Genomic DNA, 17,144 nt, shown 5'->3' with positions numbered 1-17,144 from the left:
TGTAACCAGTTGGTTACAAGGACAGATGACAATCTGGACTTGCAGTTGGCATCTGAAATGAAGTGGGGGCACGTGTGGCTCTGAGCCCCTCACCTGTGGTATCCGACGCTACCTGGATAGAGTGTGAGAAGAGTAAACATTGCACGTCACCCAGCTGGTGTCTCAGAATTGCTTGTTGGGGCTAAACCCCCACACATTTGATGGTCAGAAGTGTCAGAAGTAAAGTATTCCAAGTAGTAGAGGGGTGAACAGTAGAGACTCAGGAGGAGGCAGTATTTCCTACACAGACAATGTTTTGACTTTTTCTCAGTTTTTGGTAGACTATCTTTTACAGCAGTTTTAGATTCACAGCAAAATTGAGTAGAAAGCAGAGTTCCACACCCCCGGCCCCACATCTATGTGTCCTGCCCCTTAACAATATCCCCAGCAAAGAGGTGCATTTGTTACAATGAACAAACCTACATTGACATTGCAAAGCCCCGCAAAGGGCTTACTCTGGGTGGTGCACATTTTATGGATTTGCACAGATGTGTCCTGACGTGTCTGTCACTGTGGTAGCCTACCAAGTGTGTTCATTGCCCTGAACGTCCTGGGCTCCCGTTCATCCCTCTCCCCAGCCCCGGGCGACCACCAACCTTTTTACTGTCTCATAGTCTTGCCTTTTCTAGAATGTTACATAGTTGGACTCCTACAGCGTGCAGCTTTTTCAGATTGGCTGCATTCACTTAGTAACATGCATTCAAGGTTCCTCCAGGTCTTCTCATGGTTTGAGAGTTCATCTCTTTTTAGTGTGGAGTAATGTTCCAGCATCAGGATGGATCATAGTTTATCCATCACCTACTGAAGGACATCTTGGTGGCTTCCAAGTTTGGGGCAATTATGTCTTTGTCTGGTTTGGGTATCCAGGTAACGTTGACCTCATAAGTGAGTCAGGAATTATTCTCTCGGTCTCTATCTTCTGGAGAGAATGATGAGAATTGGTATTATTTCTTCTTAAATGTCTGGTAGAATTCACCAGTGACGCGATCTAGACTTTCTGCTGTTTTTTTCACGTACAATTCAGCCAATTTTTGAAGATGCTTTGTGGGATCCCGGTAAGCCCACCCTTGGGGTGTGACGTATCCTCCTCTCTTCCACCATCATAGCCGCTCTCATTTCCAACAGTTATTCCTACTTTTCCCTTTTGCTTTACACCTACGGTCAGTACTGTTCTGCATTCTCCTCCTTGAAGCTGTTCCCTCTTGTCTTTCCCCTGGTCCACTACCGCCTTCTGCTTTACCTTTCTCACCTTGGCCTCCAGCCCGTGTCACGCACATCACTGGGCTCCGTGCAAAAGAGAACATTACCGGTAACAGCGGTTCGAATCTCAGCTTTCTCCAGTGATGCTGGCTTTCCCACATACGCCTGCGCCATGCTTTATGGGCAAAGTAAGACCCCAGGGAGCCCCGGCTTCCCGAAGCTGAAGGAGAGGACGATTAGTCAGGCATCACGTTAGGAACTTGACTCTGATTAACACCCTGACTGGGAATTATCTCCATTTTCCATAGGAGGAAAGGCAAGCTCTGTGAGCTAAGGTTGTGGTGGTGAGGCCGCCAGGTGCCTCCACAGAAATGTCAGAACCTGAGAGGATGTGTGTGTGCACGCAGGCACACACAGTGGAAAACTCGTGTTGAACTAAACAGGGTTTTTGCGGGTTTTCACTGACAATTTATATTTAGCACAATCTTCAATATTTTTATCTTTTGGAAGCAAATCACTTTCTTTGGAATAATTGCATGGAATTTGTTAAGTTTTTGTTTTCATAATATGTTTGTTGTATTTTACGAGCAGAAATTTCACTGTAGGATGGGCTTTTTCAGTAATGGACCCTGGCTGCCCTACATGGAGCCAAGATCTGATCACGGGAGCTACTCCCAATTTTGTCTTCTCCCTAAACCTCGTGTGTCTCTTAGTCTAACAGCCTAAAAAAGAATTAAAGAGTTGTAGGTACTGATAAAGAGCTGTAAACTACTGAGGATTTTTTCTTAGGATGAGGACATTGAGAATGAATTTAGAATTGAGGTAGCGGAAGAAAGAGGAGGGAAAGAAGAAAAGAGGGGAAAAAATGAATGTCTTACAATAATGCTGTATTCTTTTTATTCAATACATATAACCATTCACATCTTTTTCATACCGCATATATTCCCCACACTACTATCAGTTTGATCAAACCATGTAGAGACATGTGCTCAATTAAGTATCTCATTTAAACAACTAACTTAAAACTTCTATATTTTAGGTGAGCAAAGGTATGATAAGTTTACTCTGGGAAAGATGCTAAAATATCTGTGATCTTATTTGACTTCCTGAAAATATTCCAGCAGAAAATTATTACTTTACTATTGAATTAAGTGCACAAAACATAAAACCACAATTTAATGCTATTTACTTACATATAAACAGTAACAATATTTATGAAACAGGAGAATTCAATCTGATGATTAAACAATTTTGTGCAGACTAAATTAAAAATTAAAATTCACATATTTTTACTTAAAGGATGACACATAAATCTTTAATATGGATTTCAGTCTATGCAAAAAAAAAAGTTAGCAAAAATTTAAAACTAGCACATGCTCCAATGTTTTTTACATTAAATGTTTAAAACTTCAAAGCATAATAAATTAATCTTTTTCTTAATATAAACTAGATCACAATATTCTGGAATTAAAGATTTTTCGTAACCGACAATTTTTTTCTGCAGAGATTACAGGAGCAAATACAGAAAAGGCTGTGAGTTTTTTCTACTTAAAAGTGTAATCAATGGATTCCACTAGGAATGTCACCCACGGAGGTGCACACAGGAGGAGGTGATGCCAGCTGGTGGTCGGGAGGAAGTGGCTGGTTCTAAGCCCGGGGCATCCCAGGCCAGCAAGGCATAGCAACTGAACATCCCAGACAAATGCAAGAAGCAAAACTCAACACTTGTACCATCTAAGCCACGGTGACGATGGTCTGCTCTAAAATGTATTCTATGTTCACAAAGCACAGCGGGAGCCTCACAGATAGAGCTGTAACCTGGCTGGGTCACACTTAGCCGTCAGACCGCGACCCTGGTGCACTCGGTGTAGGTGTCGGGCTTTATTTCAGTTCTGCAGGCGTGGAGGCCGACGGAGACGCTGCTGGGTCTGCAAAGCAAAGCAAAGCAAAGCAACGCAGTGAGTTGACGGCTAGAGACAGATAAGAAGGCATTTTATAAATTAGAGACAGTAACCATTAATTTTCAGTAAAAAACCCGCGTATTTCTGCACGTATTTGTAAAGCTTTTGATGAAGTCTGCGTGACGTTAGCGCACGGTTGTCCCCGGGGCACCAGTCACACAGCTGGAACACGGCTCTCCCTTGTGGCGGCGGACAGGGGCTGAGCGCCCGTCTCGCAAAAGGTCGTGTGTGGCCTGCATGTGTTGAAAAGGCTCCGTCGACACAAAGACACTGAGCTGAGCTAACAGGGTGAGCAGCACCTTGGAGAGGCCGGTGGCAGGACGGCGACCACATAGTCGGAGGAGGCCGCCCGCTGCCCAGCCCCGGGACACTGGCTCCTGTCCCTGAACACGAGTCCTGCACTCGCATTAATGTCAGCTCTTTCAAAGTGTAGTCCTGTGCCAGTCACCTGAAGGCCAGCTTTCTGGCAGAAACTTCTAGAAAGGCTGCAAAAATTGCAATAAGAAAAAAAGAAGAAAAAAATTAATCCTGGGTCTTGTGGAGGGAAAGCAGCATTAATACAAAGGCTTGATGACGTCCAGGAAGTCATGGCGACAGTGTCCCTCTTGCCGTCGGAAGGAAGGAACAGACATGCTCTGGGTCAGCTGTTATTGTTTACCAAGTTGAAAGCGAAAGGTGAAATAGGAAACAGGAGTGTGTGGCGGCCTAGACGAGAGGTCAGAAATTCTGGTGGGGCAGGAGCCCGAGTTTCCACATTGACACCGTAGTGAACAGAGAACCAAGTTCCCCCGACCCGTGGTCGCCCACCCAGATCACAGGGCCTATCGGCATGCTTCCTCCTTTGTTAATTTTGAACCGTTGCGATTTTCCTCTCGGACCATGCAGGACTGCTGCTATTTACACACACGGATCACACAGCACACGCAGTGATTTATTTCCCCATAGAAAGGGCACAACCCTGTCCTCACGTAACATGACAGTTGCTGGCTAGGCCATCCATTTTGACGGTGGTGAGGTAAATTCCACCTGTGTAAGACCATGCAGAAAAACTGTGCTAAACATCTTAACTACCCCTGGTGACCCCAGGCCATCTGCATAGTCCGGGGCACCCCCATGGCTTTTCACTTCTTTCATTATTTAAACCCAGCTCGCTCACGTGGTGTGTAATACAACGTATGTCTCTGAACTAAAAGCATGTTTTATTTTCTGTAACATGCATAAAAGGACAAAATAATCTTGGAATAAAGTGAGTGGTGCTTCTTTTGCTGTCCCCGATTCTTGTAGTCAGAATAGATGCAGTAGGGAGACGACGTCCCAGCGTGCCGAGAGACCTCCACGTCAGGTTCAAAAACTTTGCCCATCGCCTTTTTTGGGTGTGAGATAGTTTTGTCTTTTGGTGCAAGTTGGTCTCTATAAACACTCACTTGTTGGAGAAGACTGTGTAATAAAGAATAAGTACACAGTTGTTCAATTTAATGAAACAGACTAAGTATTAAAAAATTAGTAGTTTTAATAATTACTTAAAGAATTAGTAAGAGGCTGGATTGCTTAAAATGATAAGTCCTAGAACACAACTGCCATGGTAAAGTTCCAAAGGGCACTTTTCACTTAGAGTGTGAACTTGTCACGATCCACCATGACAATGGAGACAGAGGGTCGATTATCACCAAACCTGGCCGGGCCAGCTGGGGCCAGGTCGGACCAGGGGCCATGATGACCCCCGTCACTGGTGAAGGCGCTGCCGCCAGCGTGAGCAGCTGGATGTGAAAAGGCCAGCGAGGTCAGACTGACAAAACATCACGTGAAACACTACGGATGCTTGAAGAGACAGAACATGCTGCCTTCCTCCCAATCCAAGAAATGAAGCCTCAGAGTACAAACGATCAGCAGTCCTGGAGCTAAGGAAACGCAACACGCTGCCCAGACACTTTACGGTGGACGCGGCGAAAGTAAGGCAAACTGTACCTGTGACTGGACTGTTAAAAATAAAGGCTACTACAGTATCCTGAGCACCGACAGGGAAACTTCTAAACTATCCCGTTTAACTATAAAGTTTAAGAAACACTGAGGATAGAGCAATTTCAAGTTGGAACGTGAGTTCTTTTCAGAGGCCCCAGGGCTTTCCATGAGGCTGCCTCAAAAGGACCAGAAGCTTCCACAGGTGCAAGCACCGCAGTCAGAATCTCTTGGATCCAGGAGACTAAAACTGATATTATTTAGCATATTATTAGTTTGGTATTCCAAACGAGGGATCAACACTCTTGGCAATTAAAAGAAAATGTGAAGTGACAGCAATCATGACTTTCGCTACTCATCCGACTATAGGAAAAAGCAACACATACGTTATCCTCCTAAGTATGCACCTCAGTACTTCCCGAGGTTTTCGACGTGTTTTAGGTCACTCATTACAAGACACATAGTAAGACAAGAGAAAGTGGCTGCCACGTCAATGACCAAAACCTCGGGGCACGTGGGCGGCTGGGTGCACGTCACCTGGGTCCTCTGCAGATTCTTGGGGGACCTCAGGGCCTGGGAGCTGCTCCGTATCCTGGCGCCCGTCGTGGTCTTGGGGGGGCTGAGATGACATGGATGCGGTTTTCCTGTCTGCGTCGTCTCGCTGCTGGAACCACTCATCCCTGTACCCATTGCTGATGAGTTTGGAGAAGTTTGTGGGTGAGATGGTTTTTTCACCAGGCCTCAAAAAGAGAAAAATCAACATCAAACTTAAAAGTATAAAGCTTAATGAAAATCCAGAAGAGTTCTAGGCAAACGTACGGTAATAAATTAGATGTTTATTGTCCCATAAAACATAGCGGGGCGATCTCTCTCTCCCCCTCCCTCTCTTTCCACTTTTAAGCCCGAGTTAGCACACTTCCAAGCATTCCCTGTACGTGGTGAGAAAGGGCTGAGTTGTTTTCAAAGCCTTTCTTCGTGACACCCAATCAGAAAAGAGTAATTCCAGCCCCCTTCTAAGAAAACACTGACCCTGCCCATGGTGACAGGCGCTCAGCCTCTGTCATTTTGTAACAACTGCTTTCGGAACCACTTTCTCCTCGTCTGCATTACGGACCATCTCTGCTTCTGTGCTCAGCTTTGCTTCCACCTGCCGTTCACCTGTCGCTGCATCTCTGCAGACCTTATCAGAACCGACACTGAAGACTGACAAAAAGGTGACCTGGTGGAAGCAGCTGGAGCTTGGAGGTCACACAGGTCACACCTCAGCGGCTCCTTCGGCCTCAGGTCTCCTACTTGTAAATCCGTTGTTAAGGGTGTTCCCACTGGCCCCCTCTTTCCCTAAATATATCTCCCTCCCTCCCTGTCTGAGCTTGGTGCTCTCATGGCATTGGTCACATACAATGTAACTGACTGCTTGTTTTTCTCCCCACTGGAGGAGAAGCTGAAGAATTAGACAACGGATGACATTATTTGCAGCACCAACTAGGATTCTGACACAGTAACGAGAGACAGATGAAAATGTCCCCGCGCCTCACAGATCTTCCTGCGGGACGCATAGCCCCAGCCCCGGATGACAGAAAACGTCAGCCCGAGCAACACCCGTGTCAGGACAGGCGGCCCCATCGTCACAGGCAAGGCTTTGTGAGGATGTGACAGGGAGACATGCGCGTCTCAGGAGGACCCAGGCCTGCGGCGCACAGAGCAGCTTGTTGGGGAGCTCAGCACCTAAACCGGAAGACCACCTGACAAAGGTGAGGGCAAGGGACAGACGGGCCACGCGGGGCACAGCTAGCATCAAGGAGGGAGGAAAGGGGCCAGGAGGCCAGCAGGCCAGGCGGGTTAGGCTCTGCAGGCCGGGCTGTGGGAGCTGTGACATGGCGTCTCATTGCCACACCTGCTGGGGAGCCAACAGCATTAGGCCAACATGAGCAGAGCACGTTGTTCCCTCATGGTCACTGGGACCAGAGAGCACAGACCGAACCCCAGGCGAATCCTGACCGTGTGGGCTACGCGTGCACTTACATGGGGACTCTACTTCCTGCAGCTTCTCTGGGACTCGGCGGGCTCCCCGCTTTGCCGGGGTACTTGGAGTTGTTGGCTAGCAGCCTCATCTGTGGGGAGAAACACACCAGTCCTGCTTTAGTGGAGCACTCAGCAGCTCAGACGCCAGAGGGGAGGGCAGCCCACAGCCGGCGGCACAGCGTGCAGGGCCAGGTGTGGAGCGTGGCCACCCTCTCACGGGGACCAGCCACAGGGAAGGGCAGCATGGCGACAACCTGCTCAACACACTCTGACCCGGAAACTCAGTGGTGGTGGTTTTCCAGCAAAGATGCATCTACTCTGGAAGAGCATGCGCAGCTCACGGCTGAAATATCAGGGAGCCCCTCAAGGGGCCCCAAGAGGACGGGGGTCCCTCAGCGAGCGTAGACAGGGCTTCCCTGGACGCGTCTGTGAACAACCTCCACTCCTTCACCCTGAACCATCAAGTGGGAACCAGGCTGGACACGAGGCTTGGACACCTGCCTTGACCTCACCCTTGAAGATGGGCTCACACCGCCCAGTCACGCGGGGGACAGTGCCGTGCACAGTGCCAGCCGCCTGGCCACCGCTGCCCTGGCATGACCCCACTGCAGACCCCTGAGTGTGTGCGTCTGAGGGACTGATGGATGCAGACGGCCTGGCTGAGAACCCCAGGAGGGCACCGAGGAGGAGGCTGGGGCAGGGCGGTATGGGGGATGGGCTTGGGCACAGGGGACAGTGTGGCAGGAGGAAGAGTGCAGAAAGCTGACTCAGAGGACACAGACTAGTGGGCCAGAGGCCAGGAACAGCCCACCCGGATGGCAGCAAGGGGACGAGGAGGGGGGCTGACATGCAGAATAGAACCGGGGGCCTGGCAAACGACAGGCACGAGGGGTGATGGAGAAGGTGAGTCCTGAAATGGAGGCTGGGCACGTGCTGGAAAGTGTGCCCAGAGGGGCCGCTCCAGTGGAGTTAGAAGGGGGAGGGACGGGCGGCCAAACCTGGGACAGGAGCCACGACACTTAGACAAAGACACAGGAGGGAAGTTTGTGACCTGGGATCAGGCAAAGGGTTCGTGGACATAATGTCAAAAGCAAAGTCATAAAGGAAAAACTGATGAATCAGACTTTGTCCAAATTAAGAACTTCTGTTCTTCCAAAGATGTTCGTAAGAGAACGAGAAGACCAGGCACAGACTGGGAGAAAACAGGTGCCAGGCTCATCTCTGGGAAAGGACCCATCCAGGATATGAAGACCTTTCATGTCTCAATAATAAGAAAGCGAACTATTAAAAATGGGCAGAAGATTAGGACGGATTCTTCACTGACAGAGATACGTGCGTGGCCATGGAGCATGTGAGCAGACGCGTGACGTCAGCAGGCGTGGGGCAGTGCAAATTTAAACCCAGGTGGGGAGGCACCTGCTAGATTGGCGTCAGCCCGGCAGGACCACGTGCTCAGAGTGAGGGTGTGGGCTCCGGACCGCCCTGCGAGGTGGGGCCGTCCTGGGCCTGAAAACAAGCCAAGGGTCCGTCAGCTGGTGACAGCCCGACTGGGATGGCTCGCGATGGCCACGGCTGTGGGAGAGGCCAGGCACAGGACCGCACATCGTGTGGTTCCCGAGGTGGCACCTGGCATAGGAAAGGCTGGGAAGACTGAACCCGGACCGTGTGTGCCAGGGCTGGGTGGCCTGGTCCCTGCAGTAGATGTAAGTGTAAAGGTCTGACCTGGTGCTGATGCCATGGCAACAAGAGGTACAGCACCGAGCAACAGCACCTCGCTGACTCAGGCAGCCACCAGCAAAGGGGTGCCGTGCCATCCATTAGGGCCCCTGTCACCTGTTTGCTCTCCTTTTCAAGCTGCTCGGTCTCTCTCTGCCACACTGTCTTCGCATCAAAGTCGAACGGGCCCCTTCTGGGCTCGTAGTTCCTGTCGGCCGAGTCTGGGGTGTTCTCCTCGTGAACCATGTAGTTCGGCATGTAGGCAGCAGGCGCCCTGTGGAAACAGGGGGACACCTCCACCCTGCCGGGCGCTACCTGACCGCCCCCCTCCCCAGTCTCCCTCTCCGCCTTCAGGTAGCAAACGCCATCCTTTCTCCCCCTGCCCACCCCACACGCCCGCAGCCCTCCAGTCCCAGTTCTGTCCCCAGGGCCTTTGTCCCACAATCCACAGGCCGAGCCAGTCAGCACAGCGCCAGTAAAATGGGGTGAATGACATTCTAAGTTACTGAAGCAGCTACATGAGAAAGTGCACATTTCTTCTATGATGCATGCACTGCTTTGTCCTGTCAAAGCAGCTGGACTGCCCTCAGCCCTTAGCGTCTCGCACGACCATCTCATAGTCATGGGAACTAGCTGTTTTCTGTTCTGCGGTCATTTTCAGTGCTGGCATTTCAACTAGCAGCCCGTTTTCCTGTTTCTGGAGGCACCTCAGTGCCTGGACATCAGAAAGCTCCTGCCCTGGAGCAATGCACCCGCGGTGCTGTGGAGCTGGGGTCCTGGGTCCCCAGTGTCTTCCAGTCTCACCAGCGCCCTGCACACCCCAGGGCGGCCAGGCCTTACAAAGCAGGCTGGGTGTTATCCTAGCAGCAGTTTGCGGTGGAACGAGGGCTATAAGCCGATTTTCCATTTCCTAGGATAACTGAGGTAGGCTGGACTGGGGGCAGGGAGAGGGCAGGGACTGGAGAAGGGGCACTGCCAGCCTGTGTGGGGGAGGGGAGGAGGGAGCAGGCCTGGCAGTGTGTGGGCTGACCAGAGCAGGGACAGAAAAGCAGATGGAAACACAAAGCAAGGGAAGGGTGAGGGGGACAGCAGGGCTCCCAGCCTTTAGGTTGTTGGGACTGAACCCAGGAGGAGGGAGCTGGGCGGCCCCTGAGGTGGCATGTGGAGAGGCCAGGGAGCAGCAGGTTGGGCTGGGAACACAGCTTGGGAGTGACACAAAGCCCAGGAAGAGAAGTCACAGGGGGGCCCAGCCCCTGGGGCAGTGCACGGCTGAGAAGGGCTGGGCAGGTGGCCCTGAGCACCCCTCTCCACTTCGTTTCAGGGACAGCAGAGCTGGGCACATCTCCCAGCACAAGGCCCCGCCACCCCCCATTTCTAGGATTCTCTATGGGCAGAAAAAAGCCCACAGGGACTGACAAGGGCTGAAAATTAAAGGACTGGATGGTTCAAGAAACATCAAGGTAGTGTCAAGTTAGGCAGCTCATCAGCCCCAAAGTATCACAGAAGGAAAGCTCCCCCGTATCTCCCTCCCCGAACGCCCCTGAGTGACCAGATCACACAAAGTAGATGCTCTTGGACTCTTGGAAGATAAGGTCACTCAGAGACAGGAGGGGACAGCAGTCTCTCAGCCTCCCAACTTGGGGACAGAGCAGAAGAGGGACAGTCCACGTGGCCGGTGGGAGGGGAGAAGGGCTCCGCTGCGCACCCACGGGTCTCGTGTCCGGGACTAGAGAAACTAAGGTGCCCGGTTACTGGAAGCCCCTTCCTGGGAGCCCAGGCGGTGTCTGGCCCCTGCCTCCTCCTGTCACCTTCTCTCTGCTGTGCCCAGTGCCTCCCCTCCCCAGGGATGAGCTGTGAGCCAGATCCCCAGAGGCACAGCCTCCTGGCCACGCTGAGGAGGCACAGCACGTCTGCCCGCCCATTTCCTAAGCCAGACCAGGAAAGGCAGCTCAACAGCTTTTCACCGGATTTCCCAGCCCAAGAGGTGGCTGGGAAGCGACAGTTTGTGTAGGAATTTCTTACGTTTCGAATCTTACAGGGATAATGGCTCCCCAGAACTCTGGTCAGTGTTACAGTAATTTAGGATTTCCTGTGCTTCTGCCTTTCTCTAGCACCTCTCTCCTCCAACGAGAAGGTAGCTTTGGGACAAGCTGCTGTCATAGGAGGCAGGCCCTGTGGCACAGGCACGTGAAGCAATGCGCCCACAGCAGCCACAAGAGGCACACCTCAAGAGGGGCAGACCCAGGAGCAGAACTCTGGTGCTGCAGCCACTTACCCTGCACCCCGCAGAGAGCCGGCCGCTGACAACACTGTCTGGACCCGTAGGTCACCCTGTACTGCATATCAGTGTTTGTATCAACAAGCTGTTTTTCCCGTATGAAGACGGATGATACTCACTGCCTCCAGTCAGCTGTGGGTGGCTTGCTGTGGTGGGTGAACCAGTCCGGCGAGGAGTAGGTGGCCGGGGTGCCTCTCCCGGTCCCCATTCCAGTCTCGGTTCCAGGGGCACATTGCATCAGCAGATCTCAAAACCAAAAAGCAGCCCTGTGAGTGGGGCCTGCCCACCAGGCACGACGGGCAGGTGGCTCACCTATACAAGGGCACTGTGACTTCTGGGGTTGGCTCTGCGGCTCCAGGACTCGGGGCAACCCGGGCCCTCACCGCCTGTGCACATGTGCTGGCACTCAGGAGGGACATCCGCATGCAGCCCCCATCCCGCCCCTGGTCCTAAGCTGTCATCTGAGCAGGCCAGCATCCACCCGTGATGGGGAGGGATGGTCATCCCTCCAGGCCGACGTTGGGGGAGCAGAACTCAGGTCTCCAGGGGGCTGCTGGCTGGCTGGCCGTCTCAGCTGCCCACACCCATCCTTGCAGCCTCAGACAGTCCCACTGTTCTCTGCCGTGGTGGGGCTATCCCTGACTCCACAGAATTTTTGGGAGAAGCTGTCCCCTCCAGTCACTGACCCACCTGTCCCCTCTTGGGTTTCTCGGATTTCACCTCCTGTCCTGCCCCCCCTCCCACCCCCCAAGGGCTTTTTCATAGCTGGGGGCTGGCTGGGGTATCAATCAATGGTTAAGCCCAGCAAAGTGGTGATAACAGAGTAACAACGGCAGCAGCCAATATTTATTGATTTCTTACTATAAGAATTCTTAAACTATTTTAAACTTTTGATTTTTTAAAATATTTCTGACTGAAAAAAAGGTTGCAAGAATAGTATGAGAATTCCCCCACACCCTTCAGGCAGACTCCCCCAATGCTAACATCTCATCACATTTGCGTCATCACGCCCTCACCGCTCTGTCTCTATCCCCTATCAGTACAGGGGTCCCTGTCACTGCTGTTTGGGGACAGTGGGCGTGAGCTGCAGACAGGATGCCCCTAACCCGCCTCCCCAAGACAGTTATTACATAATCACAGCACAATGGTCAAAATCAGGAAAGCCCTGCTGCAGCCCTTCATCCCACTTGCAGACCTCAGCCCATGTGGACAGCTGTCTGCCAGGGTCCCTTTCCCCAGCGGCAAGGAGTGGGGCGGTCCTGTCCTCTGGGCGACACGTGGGGGGAATCCGAGGGCTGTTCCGGGCTTTGTAACACTGCAGCCCAGATGTTGTCATTTTGTTTCCTTAGCCCTGTGACAATCTCCTTCGGGGTAATGGCAGCCAGAAAGAAAGGTTCGTATCTGCCTGCCATTTGTGCCGAAGGCCAGCTACAGGACATTTCAGATGGGACTCCTTCCCCAATCAGCGATTCCTGTCGGTACAAGTGGGCGGCACTGTCTCAGTGACGTCATGGATGAAGTTTGGTGTTCCAGAGCGCGACCGCTGAAACTCATCTAGGTCCCCATCATCCAAACCATCTTACTGCACAGGACGGGCAACGAGAGTACGCCACAGGGAAGATGCTTCCCAAGCGGCTTAGGAAGGGGTTGGACACCCAGCTCATTGAAGCACAAAGACAGCCTGTCATTAGGGCAATTTCATGAGACTCTGCAGTTAGAAAATGAGCCAGGACTGAATCACAGCCACCGTGTCCCTCGGAGAAGTGCTCCGAAGCCACACCCAAGAATTCATCCCACTGAGTCTAATTTGTCATACACGGTTAGCGGGTCCCTGAAGACCACACCATCGCCAACTACACCAATGAACCCAAGGCTCCAACGGCTGGGGCAAAACTCATGATGTTTCCAGGCACGAAAATGGTGACAAGCGGCCCTGTGGCTCCCCCACAAAACAGAGCCAGGTGTGCTTACCGGGCTGGCCGCCTTGCTTGGCCAGCTTCACGTACTCCGAGTCGGTCTCTTTGATCCAGTACCTCTGCATCCCATGCATGTGCCCAGGGGGTGAGTCCCCAGGCTCGCTGAGACCTGGGACCTGGGACTCTGGTGGCACGTCCTCGGCCTCCTCAGACTGCTTCGCGGGAAGGTCGTCGTAGTACCAGTCTAGGGAAGAGGGTGGGTTGTTATGGTGAATTCAGGCTGGTTTAGTGCACTGCCTGGAAGATGGCTACACACCCTCCATGGGACCTCAGGGCGGGAGAGACTGACACAGGTTGTCAGCAAGAGAAAGAAGCACAGGACAGGCACGCTCTGAAGGCAGCGTCTAGGTGAGATGAACACACAAATCAAGGCTTCGCAAAGCCCATGGGAGTGGGGGCTCATCCAATCATTTCAAGGCCGTAGAAGAAGACTGAGGTCCCTAAGGGGAAGGAATCAGCCTCCAGACGCCTTCAGACCAAGCCCTGCAGTGTCAGCTCTGCCCCTGCGTCTCCAGCTGCTGCCCACCTGGCAGACGGTGGACCTGCCAGCAGTAGGCGCATAGGCAAATAGTGCTGGATGGGTCAATTTACGCAAGCAGACAAGGGTCCATGAACAAGCAGGAATCGTCCTCTAAGCTAAAAGCTGACATCCCATTTCTACTTAGGACTGAAGCTGGGATCCCTGCATATAAGTAAATATTTAACAAGGCAAACCTTTTCAATATCTAAATGACAGTAATTAGCTGGATCAACACTACAGTTTGGAAAAGGAAAAAAAAAATCCCTGGTAAAGATGTGAAGACTTGTGAGAAGCTCACAGAGAATCACTGTAAGAATTAAGAGTTTAGGAGCTTCATATTCTGATCACATGCAGCTCACACCATTTCCTTAGAGGGAAGGCACTTGATTCTTGCTTCGCTTTTCCTCTCTGTGTTTTGATTACTAATTAATCCACAGGGAACACCGTGCCTTCTCCCTTCTCGTTACTGGAAGCTTTGGGTCCACCATTTATAACCGTGTGGAAAGGAGCTCAGAGAGCGAAGACCGAAGTCACTGAGAACCAGCTGTCACCAGCACACACTCGGGGTCCTGTAGCCTGTCACTCACAGGTTATTAGGACTGTATGGCCCTGTATCACCGTGGTGTAGATTTCTATGAGCACCCTTATTTTATCAGTAAGGGGACAGCTGAGACGGACAAGATGACCCAGCACCCACAGCCCTCTGCTGTCTAAGCACCCGGCCCTGTCACACGTCCAGACCACAGGAGATCCGGAAGCAGCCACTGCCCCTGCCTTTGGCTGCCAGAGTCTCCAAGGGTTAAAGCCTGAGTGGAGGAGCCATCTGTGGGTGGTGTGACCTCTGGCATCTTCTAAAACTGTGCCTCAGTTTCCTCTTCTGTAAACAGGAAGAGGATATCTCATGTTTTGAGGTTAAAGGTTGCCGTATAAAAGTGCTTATGACAGTGCTTGTTCATCCAAGGGGGGCCGCTCACTAAGGCATGGCAAGGTCACATAGAGCCTAAGACCACGTGGAGAAGGGGGGGCTGCCAGGCTCTCCACGCGCCAGTACCGCATGGGCCATGGTGCCACCAGCAGTGGACAGTCAGAGCTTCGGGCTGGCAGGCCACGCCCTGTCCGCTTTTGGGCAGACAGGGGCTGCAGGGTGCCCTGCCCCCACCCTCTCTGCAGCCCTCGCCCAGACGGGGAGCAGAGAAAACCAGGGCGAAACCAGGCACAGCGTCGGGCCTTCCCTCCGCCCAGCGCAGCCCTGCTAAGTGAGAAGCCTGCAGGAGGCCGCAGAACCCTGGTTTCCGCGGCCGGGCACTGACAGCCGGACACGCGTGACTCGGCCCGGGCGGGGCACCCGGCGGAGGCCCGCATGCGCGGAAGGAGGAAGTGCCTCCGCGGGCGTCCGGGGAAGGCGCGGGGCGAGTTCCGGGGCTGCGCGCAGGGAGCGCCCAGGAGACGCTACCGCGGCGGCCGTGGGCGCCCGCGTGGGGAACCGGGGACAGACGACGCCCGTCTGCCCGGCAGTGGCGCTCGGGCTGCGGCGCGGGGGCCCGGCGCTGGCGGGCACTCACCGCAGGGGCCGTAGCGGTCCGCGGCGCCTTGCTGCTCCCTGCCGGCCTTCTGCATGCCGGGACGGGTCGGCGGCTCCTCGGGCGCCCGTCCGCCTCCACGCACTCGGACGCAGGCGTCTCCCACGCCGGAAGGGCGCGCAGCTCCACGCGGTACACGGCAGGGGCACACGCAGCGCAGGGCCCCGTCCTTGCCGGGCGGGTCCACAGAGGCACAAGTCCACTCGGGACGCAGCAGAGACCCTGGGAGGGAGGAGCGGCCCGGACTGACCCTCCCGCCCCGGTGGCGGGTGGCAGCCCGCCCTCCCCGACCCCGAGGCCGCCCGCTCCCGCTCACCCGCTCCGACGCTCTCCGGGGGCGCCGCTCGTCGCCCCCAGGCACCGTCCGCAGCCTGCAGGAGGCGGAGGCAACTGCAACCGCAGCTCACCGAACCGCAACTCGCGTCGCCCGGGCAACGGCCCCGGGGGCCAATCGGCGGGCGCGGCTGGGGCTCGCGCTGCCGACCCAGCTGGGCCAGGGGCGGAGCACGGGACCCGCCAGCCAACCGCCGGCGACGCTGGGAGGGGCCTCCGAAGGGGGCGGGGCGGGGCCGGCGTCGCGTCCTCAGCCCCGCCCCGTTCACCCCGCCCCCGACTTGCCACAGAGCCGTCCAGAAAAACGAGTCCGATTTGCGCGTCGGCCTCCGGTTTGCGGAATGCATTTTAAAACGAGGACGAATATAAGTACCTGGGAAAAGGCAGCAGACGGTCTGCCAACGGCATCAGCAGTAAAACGGCCCTGTAAGCATCCTTCCTCCTATGCAGCCTGTCCAGGAGCATTTCTGCTGTGTGGGCCGAGAGGCCCTTTCCAAGGCCTTTGGCCCTGTCTCCACGAAACTGGCCGCGTCCCCGCCCTGGACGTCTTAGGAAGAACTTTTGGCCTGGCTCGATTAGGGAGCCACACAAGTGGGGTGCTCCGCGCTCCCCGGAATGGACATCACCTCTCAGCCCCGCTGCTCAGTGAAGCCACCGGCCGCAACAGCCGTGGCCATTTCTGTCCTGGGGGAAGCTCCATGCCGCCCTGGCCCCCAGAGAAGACCCGAGGTTGGCAGGGGGTCCGCCAGGCCAGGGGAGCGCTCACAGACGTCTGTTGGAGAAACCCTGTTCCGACGACTGAGAACGGGAAGGAGATTGGGGTTTTTGTCGGAAATTGGGAAAAAAATCAACACATTTTAATGATGGTCATTTGGCAACTTTTTAAACAAGGTGCTGTTTCCGTTGCAGGACTAATGCCTTAGACATCTAGCAGAAGGTGGATGATACAGGAAAGGGGGACGAGAAGACAACTTGGGACAGGAATTAACCCTCACTCCGGGGTGGAGCCAGCTCTCATGTAACATTGCTGCACACTGCTGCACGCTCAGGGTCCTCGGCCCGCCCAGTCACACGGGCATCAGGACCGCACATTGCAACATCAAATGTTGTTCCTCTGTGTGCGGGGCCGCTTCCAAGAACAAGGGGCTTTCTCTTACCTAATTCACAGCACCCTCTGCCTAGGGGCTTACAGGCAACAGACGGTGGTTTTTAAAAATAGTTGCTCATAGTAACTGGAGCCCTTGGAACTAAAGACTATCTTTTTCTAGTTCTGAACTGGTTTAATAGAAAAGTCAAGAACTCACCCAAGTTGACAGTTTTCCTTACTATCTGAAATCATAATTTGAGTTATAATGAAGACTGACCATTCCTTAGAAGAAAGTTTTGACTTTAGGAATGTGACTGAAATTACAAGTGTTTGCAGACAACTGAAATAAGCTCTAGGTAAGGTGCAGGACAAATGAAAACATGACAGGAAAAGACTCTATTTGGAAGGAGAATAGCTCACAGTCTGTATTTCCTACACGTTATCACATCTGGCCTTCTATCACATAACAGTTCTCA

General features: G+C 53.4%; 1 protein-coding gene across 1 annotated transcript; it reads right to left on the bottom strand.

Moving 5' to 3' along the window:
- Positions 1–2,109: 2,109 nt before the first annotated feature.
- Positions 2,110–16,374, bottom strand: LOC308510160 (uncharacterized protein C7orf57). Its single transcript, XM_081079223.1, has 8 exons — positions 15,565–16,374; positions 15,231–15,470; positions 13,144–13,332; positions 11,292–11,418; positions 9,012–9,168; positions 7,179–7,267; positions 5,694–5,896; positions 2,110–3,167 (listed from the first exon to the last, which is right to left on the bottom strand). Exons 1-8 carry the CDS (start codon positions 15,926–15,928, stop codon positions 3,121–3,123), a joined length of 1,416 nt encoding a protein of 471 aa, XP_080935349.1. The 5' UTR covers positions 15,929–16,374; the 3' UTR covers positions 2,110–3,120.
- Positions 16,375–17,144: the final 770 nt, after the last annotated feature.

The sequence above is a fragment of the Rhinolophus hipposideros genome (genome assembly GCF_964194185.1).
Source record: "Rhinolophus hipposideros genome assembly, chromosome: 18".
NCBI lineage: Eukaryota > Metazoa > Chordata > Mammalia > Chiroptera > Rhinolophidae > Rhinolophus > Rhinolophus hipposideros.
Note: the sequence above shows the minus strand (reverse complement) of the source record. Positions and strands in the feature narration are given on the sequence as shown.